General features: G+C 38.3%; 1 protein-coding gene across 3 annotated transcripts in view; it reads right to left on the reverse strand.

Annotated features, from left to right (window-relative positions):
• The window catches only part of LOC138060421 (tectonin beta-propeller repeat-containing protein 1-like), a 102,045-nt gene that overhangs the window by 30,539 nt on the left and 64,006 nt on the right, over positions 1 to 7,500 (reverse strand). For all 3 annotated transcript variants that reach the window (XM_068906183.1, XM_068906182.1, XM_068906184.1), the window contains 6 exons: positions 6,455 to 6,632; positions 5,894 to 6,177; positions 4,734 to 5,410; positions 3,416 to 3,592; positions 1,466 to 1,522; positions 558 to 726 (listed from right to left, as the gene is read on the reverse strand). In XM_068906183.1, the coding sequence (XP_068762284.1) occupies positions 558 to 726; positions 1,466 to 1,522; positions 3,416 to 3,592; positions 4,734 to 5,410; positions 5,894 to 6,177; positions 6,455 to 6,632 (1,542 nt within the window). The remainder of the gene's footprint in view (positions 1 to 557; positions 727 to 1,465; positions 1,523 to 3,415; positions 3,593 to 4,733; positions 5,411 to 5,893; positions 6,178 to 6,454; positions 6,633 to 7,500) is intronic.

Consider the following 7,500-nt stretch of genomic DNA (forward strand, 5'->3'; position numbering starts at 1 on the left):
AATTTTGATTTCTCTTTGCAGAAAACAAACCTTTCCATAGAGAACAAGGCCTTCCGTAGAAAAAGAGGCATTCCGTAGAAAATACTAGCCTTCCTTTGATAGTTCAAACTTATGTGTATGCATTTAGCCCTGTGGAAAATGGTCTTTGCCCTAAAGCTTTAATTGCCTTGCCTGCCTACGGGGTCCTAGTTGATCTGCGTTTTCGTTTCTTATGACTTCGAAGTGTAAAGACTAAGCAGAATGCTCTTCTGTCAAAACTGTCCAGCAAAGCTACTTGAAACGGGGAATTTTTGCCACAATTGTGACCAGACAAGATTGGCACGGGGATGGAAGCCTTGATGGGCAAGGGTTTTCGCCAGAGTCTTCATATTGGAATACATTATCTTATGGTTCAAATAAGTTGTGTGGTACTAACTATTCTCTGCCAATCTCGTCTGGCCACAATCGTGGCAAAAATTCCCCGTTTCAAGTAACATAGAATTGACCAGGATAACTCTCACAGATTTCTACAAACAGGAAAAATACAGATCTACAGACTAATTGATAATGTTATGTACCTGGGGGCATTGTTCCGTGACGCCGTGTCGATAAAGGACGTCACCTTTCATCCCCACAGTCCAAACTGCCACTGACCTGTCCTGCTTATCGATCTGTATTGATAAATCACGTAGTTTCACTTGAGGTGTCACTTGAATCCAGGGACCAGTCGTTGTAAGCTTCGACCGTCTTTCATAAAGAGAGAAATGCTTACCTCAGAGGCTATTCTTCAACAGAGAAAATTGACATTTCTTTTGCACTCTCTTCCGTCTCCATTAAGTGATCAATCTAAGTAAACCCGTACACCTTGCATTTGGGAGATTATCCTTTGCAGCGAATTACAATGTTTTGCACTTCACTACAGACTGAAGTATCAAGCTTAGCTGTGTTCATGTTACATTCCATAATGACCACGTACAAAACAATACTCTAATCATGACAGCAAAGTATGAAAAGAAGTACTTAGACAGGACACTTGCGCGGAGTCATGGATTTAAATCATTCTCTGATAATTCTTTTACGGTAAGGACACTTGAACCATGAACAATTGACATTTTTGTGTACATTTTTTTTTCGACGACTAACAAATAGAGGTTCTTCTTATGATGTATAGTGTTACATGTATAACATTTTGTAAGTGTAAAAACATTAAATACTCTTGTCAAAAGGACGAGCCCACATTCTATAGTCACTAAAAAAAAATGTACAAACAAATATCAAGTGTTCATGGTTCGAGTGTCCTCACTCTAACACGGTTCATATAAATCAGGAAGCATATATTTACAGACATGAATCCAAAGAGAGGAAAAAGCCATGTGCTACTTATAAAACCACATTTATTCGAGGAATTAAATGAAGATACCCAGCTGGAACTCAAGGAAATTAACCCAAAATAAGCTTCACATAAAAAGAAAATATTAATGTTAACCTTTTCCAGCGTCTTCGTCGCACGTAATCATGCCAGCTCCGTTCTCTGTGATAACTCCTAAGAAGAAGTTCAATTAGAAATGACATTTAATTTGCGTACGTAATTCAATAAATGATCAATAAACAGAAGGACAAATGAGAGAAAAAGGGCTCATTGGAGTTATGAGCTATGGTAAGTCAGAAAAAACGAATCGTAAAACCTATTTTGATATCACTTAGCTAAACAATAACTGTATTGACATGACTCTAAGGCCTGTACAGCTGCAGTTGCATCGTTCTCAATTTAATCGTTTCTTGTTTTTCCAATATTTCGTAGGAAAAATGAGCCATTAAAAGGGCTGTTCAGCCAAACAGTTTTTCAAAGTTTATCTCTGTCCTTCGTAAATTAAATTGTGTATGATTTGCGATCTTTAATACTAATTTCTGGGTTAATGTTAAGTTGCGTAGTGGGTTGCGGCGAGTAATCGATAAAACTACACAAAATCAGCGGTACTATGGTGACATAGTCCCTTAAAGCTTTTCTGTCCAAGGAACTTGCTTTCCACACAATTGCAACCACATGAGTCTTTTGAAGCACCCCTATGAAATTATGGCACAAAAATACTAAATAAAAGAGTGACAAAACAAGCACCTTATGCTCACTGCGTATGCACAAGTTTTATGGGTGGCATCATCCTTAAAACGTTGCTAACTGGAATAAAACCCGAATTCCCTGGATTTCTCGTTATTTTATCAGTAAATTATTGTCAGCTAACTCCAACTACCGGCTAACTTGCACCAATTATGCTTCTCCAGCTCAAACAAGCCAGCCATTTTTAGACTTGGGAATCCGAGCAAGAAGGGTTCTACAACGTACCGTGATTCACTAAAGCAGCAGAAAGTTCAGTCGCATTAAAGTGGTACTATGATCAAAAAATCATTTCCTTTTTTTCTTCAGATTTTCAAAGCGTGTTTGCTTAAGACCTAACTGGCAAAATTTTGAGCTTTGAGTTTTATCCAAAGGCTGTTTATTTTGAGTGTAAGTTTTGGATTTCACGGTCCGCCATTACTCACGTTCAAAACTGGCCGATTGGACCTCAGAGGGTTGGATCTAGAGAAAATGACGTCATTTACTCACTAGCTTAAAATTTCAGCGTGTAAACGCAATTTATTACATATGCAAAACACGGGTTTAAAAGTCTGAAAGCCCGAGACTCCCGTGCTGCATATTAATTCGGCCGCGTACACACGCATTGCATTCTTAAACTAGTGAGTCTTTGACGTCATTTTCTCCTCGACCCAGCTCTCTCAAGATTTTAAATTTAGTAATGGCGGACCAATAAATAAGAAAATTCCAGTTAAAATAAACAGGTGTCTTTTTAAAATCAGAACTTACAACTTGGGTCAGTTAGTGTTTAGTTAACATAGTTTTGAAATCCAAAGAAAAAAAGAATTGTTTTTTTGTTCGTAGTACCACTTTAAAGTCTCCTTAAGAAACTCGGATTTCCAGGATTTCGTCTGAATTTATTGATAAAAATGCAGTGTGACCTAAAATTCTCTTTTTACAATGAGACACGAAAAATCTTTCCTATGGTTCACATAATTTGTATTCGCTAAAAGCTCTTTTTTAACAACGTAACCTTCACGCATCATGCCAACAGGCAATTCAAACTTTCAGAGACATCAAAAGACTTTCCCTTGTTGGTGATTGTTACTTACAGCTTTTAAGGGAAACGGTGAACCTCTCTAAAAAGCTTTATACTACCCTATAGTGCCTGTGAGTTACTTTTCATAAAATCTCAGAAAATTCGAAAAACAAGTTAAGTGCTATCAAAACACCACCTCAAAAGAAAGACACTTCACCATAGGAAAAAGTCTACCAGTTTCTTGCACGGTCTTCTTGTAATCAAGAGACACCAAATCAAGAGCGCCCTCTTCATACGCCATGACGAGCTACCTTGGCTACTCTAACCTTGGAAAATCCACAGCATATTGCCATCCATCCTTGTCAGTGATATTTGGCTTTGTTTCCACAGACCACTGCTCATCTGCCCATTGCCACTGACTGGATGGAAGACAATACCCTTCTCTTGTACGCTCGTAGACTCCAGTCTCATCACTCCAGTTACACCGGTCACTCGGAAGACGCCTGTAAAAACAGAGCTTTCTTGGAAAAGTGATAAAGTTGGTACTTCTGGCCTTTTCCCCTTTCAATACCATGATTCGATTTCAACTGCTTTAATTTGATTTAAACCCGATTTCTACCAAATTAGTAGGGCCCTGTCCTCGGCAAGGTAAACATAAGACTTCATTGACATTACTTAGCAAATGTATTATGCAAAGAAACGTTCGTTTTACTATTAAAGTGCTACTATGATAAAAAAATCACTTCTTTTTTTCTTCAGATTTTGAAAGTGTGATTGCTCAACACTTGCCTGGCAAAATTTTAAGCTTTGAGTTTTATCCAAAGGCTATTTACTTTGAGTGTAAGTTTTGAATTGCACGGTCCACCATTACTCACATCCCAAACTGACCGATTGGACCTCAAAGGTTGGATCTAGGAGAAAGTGACGTCATTTACTCACTAGCTTAAAATTTCAGCGTGTAAACGCAGCTTGTTTAAAGTGCAAAACACGAGCTTCCATGTCTGAAAGCCCGAAACGCCGGGCTGCATATTGATTCAGCCACATACACACGCGTTGCATTCTTAAACTATTGAGTCTTTGACATCATTTTCTCCTCGATCCAGCTCTCTCGAGATATTAAAGTTAGTAATGGCGGACTATTAAACAGGAAAATACCAGTTAAAAAAAACAGGTGTCTTTTTGAAATCGAGGCTTAACACTTCGATCAGTTACTGTTTAGTTAACACAGTTTTGAAATCTGAAGAAAAAAAAGTTGTGTTTTTGGTCATCGTAGCACTTTAATGAGAAAAGGCGTACTTTGTAGTTTCATAGGTATCTTGTATGGTTATTGGGTTTTTTAAAATTTAAGCTGGTTTGGCTGTAACATAATTTTGTATCCTTCTTGGTTTAGCTGATGCCTAAGTCTGTTTTAGATAAATTATTTCTATTTTGTGTTTGTAGCATTTGCACAGTTTCTTTGTGGATACAGTTTTCATAAATATCTATCATCTATCTTTTTTTATATGGCCTTCTCATAATTTGGTCCGCCACAAAAGAGATAAATATGACAAGAACACGAACAGTCGCTCTTCAAAGCACTTATAACCAAGTAGCAAACTGCGAGAATTAAAACAAAAAATTGATGGAAATAACCAAGTCGCTAACCTATCAGAGAACCCATCCAGTGGATTCCATCGCTGGTTTTCATATATATAATGCCATTCATAATCTTCTTGGTGATAAATGCCATCAATACTTCCCACAAAGCCAGTAAAAATTCCTCCACCATATCCTCCAGAGTAACAATAAGGAACAGATTCAAAACTAAGCGCCCATACCACTCCTGCCACTCCACTTTCCACCTTACGCATGTGTCCGCCCACCTGGCACCATATCAGCTGAGCTGGTTGCATCTCACTTTCAAGCAAAGGATTGTCACAAAAAAATACGTCACCGCACAATGAAGTCGCCCAGATGGCCTTTGGTGAAGCTGGCCCCTCGCATTTATGTACACGTGAAACAGCCATTGACAAAGTTGCTACCCAATCATTAAGTTCCTTTTCACTCCCTGCATGAATCACAAGTGGATTTCGCTGTTGAGTTCTAAGTGGTGTGTGAATTGCAAAACAGTGGTTACGAGACAGTTTGCAAACAATGCACACGCATGTGATATCACAAAGAGGAATACGCAACTCTTCATATCCAGAGCTTTTCTCATGATAACAAAGAAGTCCTCCTTCTTTAGTCTCCCCTCCGTGGTCAAGTTTCACAAAGCAATCATACCACAGATTTGAATTCGTGTCAAAGAGAATCTGGAAGTGCCCTCTCTTACACCATTCACCCTGCAAGGATTATCACAGGTATTCTGTCAGAAAAAAACTTAATAACCACCCGTTGGTTAGATTCAATTTACAGTTCCTTCTTACTTACAATGTAAGAAAAAAATTACACGCAAGCAAAGGCATTAAAAACCTTAACTGAATTAGATTCAAATGTGTCCTATGACCAAAGTTGTAAAACTCTTAATTACAATCTGTAAATCCTCAAAAGAGCGAGAGGAAAGACCTGTAGAAGTAGCGAAGATTTCAAATACTACTAAATTTGCTCCCATAGGCAATTGACAGCTGTCTGCTCGTGCTTGAGCATCTTCACAGCGACTGAGGTGGGATAAATAAACGAAATTCTTCATGTAACTTAAAGGATATTACAAGGTAAGAGGTCACGACACATTACACGTACATTCCTTCCCTTTTGGGGGACTTCATTCTGCTTTATTTATTGGCCACTATTAATATTACCCTCTATCATGGTAAGGCATTGTTCACCTGTGAAATGGCTTCTTCGTAAAGATTAAAGCAGCTACTCTCTGTTTTATCTCGTATGCGGAGTTTCTGTATGACCATCTTCCGCCAAGTGGCATCCTTGCTGCTCAAACTGATCAAACTGAAACTGCTGACTGAAGATAATAGCCTGCCACTTATATCTGTGAAGAATGAAGCATCCACATTACAGGCACCACTGTTGAGCCAAGTCAAAAACTCAATGTTGCATGGAAGATTAGAGATGGAGTGAGTAAGACCAAAGTTGTCATCAGACTCTGCAAATGCATCTAATGAAAGCAAGACAAGAGTCCTTTAATGACTCTCCAAAACAAAGCACACAATCCAGAATGATCTGTCAACCATGCCAATAACAGGCCAGTTTTGTATTCTTGTGGTTGGGCTGGATCAAGCATGAAATGGAGGCTAATGCGAGGGAATCTTTTCACATGCAAATATTTCCCACACATTAGCCTCCATTTCATGCTAGATCCAGTCTAACCATGAGAATGAGAAAATGGTCTATTAAACAGGCATATTATTCAGTCCAATGGAGGTGCATGTTACCCCTGTTGGCCTGTTCTGGACTTCCTTCACATGTAAGGCTTTCAAAGCTAGAGTCATCGCTGCAACACATCTTGGGCTTCTTCATACGAACAATTTTCCAAGTTCTTCCTACAAGTTCACTCGACGTCACATCAGTGCGGAAATAAATATGGTCACCAAGGGAACTAAGTGCAAACACCTGAAAAACAGATTTTGCATGTTTTCTTAATATTTACTCCCAAACAATTATATCCTCTTAATTCAGTCACAATGAATTAGCCAATATAAAAAATACCATAATACTCTTTGTTTGTCCCTCCAAAATCTTGCAAGTATTGTTGCTATTTTCTCTTGGGACTTATAGGGGACAGCTATTCTTAGAGTTATTTTCATAGAGTTATGTCGTAGAGTTAGAGTTAAGTTTCCAAAGTCCTGAATTCAGGATTTTGGACTGCCAAAATCCTGAATTCAAGATTTTGGACTGCCAAAGTCCTGAATTCAAGATTTTGGACTGCCAAAATTCAGGATTTTGGCCGTCCAAAATCTTGAATTCAGGATTTTGGAAGTCGTTAACTCTAACTTTAAGTCATAACTCTACTGAAATAACTCTATTGATAGTTAACCTCGGACTTACAATGGTCCCAAGAGAAACTGGACACAATGCTTATGCAAAATCTTGGAGGGACAAACAAAAAGTGTTATGGTATTTTTCATATTGGCTTATTTGTTGTGTAAAGACTGAATTAAGAGGGTACAATTAAGGGGGGCCAATATCATTTCCGAAAAGCAACCCCTCCCACCTGAGAGAGCATTTGTTTTCCCTGGCATACTTATTGAAGTACATCAGCCACAGTATCTAATAGTTACAAATTGGATCAAAATGTTTATATTATAGTTCACACTTCTGTTCTTCATTTGTTGTACTTGCAGTTCAAAAGCACATTAATTCTAGATTTTGACAGTACGTTTGTTTGACAGTTTAACAGAGTGAATTGGCCATGACAGTACAAACTTCACTCTATGAATCAGAAAAAAAAAACTTGCAGAGCTTTTAAGCCCCATGGCAC

This window comes from Montipora capricornis, chromosome 8, assembly GCF_036669925.1.
Source record: "Montipora capricornis isolate CH-2021 chromosome 8, ASM3666992v2, whole genome shotgun sequence".
In the NCBI taxonomy this organism is placed as follows: domain Eukaryota; kingdom Metazoa; phylum Cnidaria; class Anthozoa; order Scleractinia; family Acroporidae; genus Montipora; species Montipora capricornis.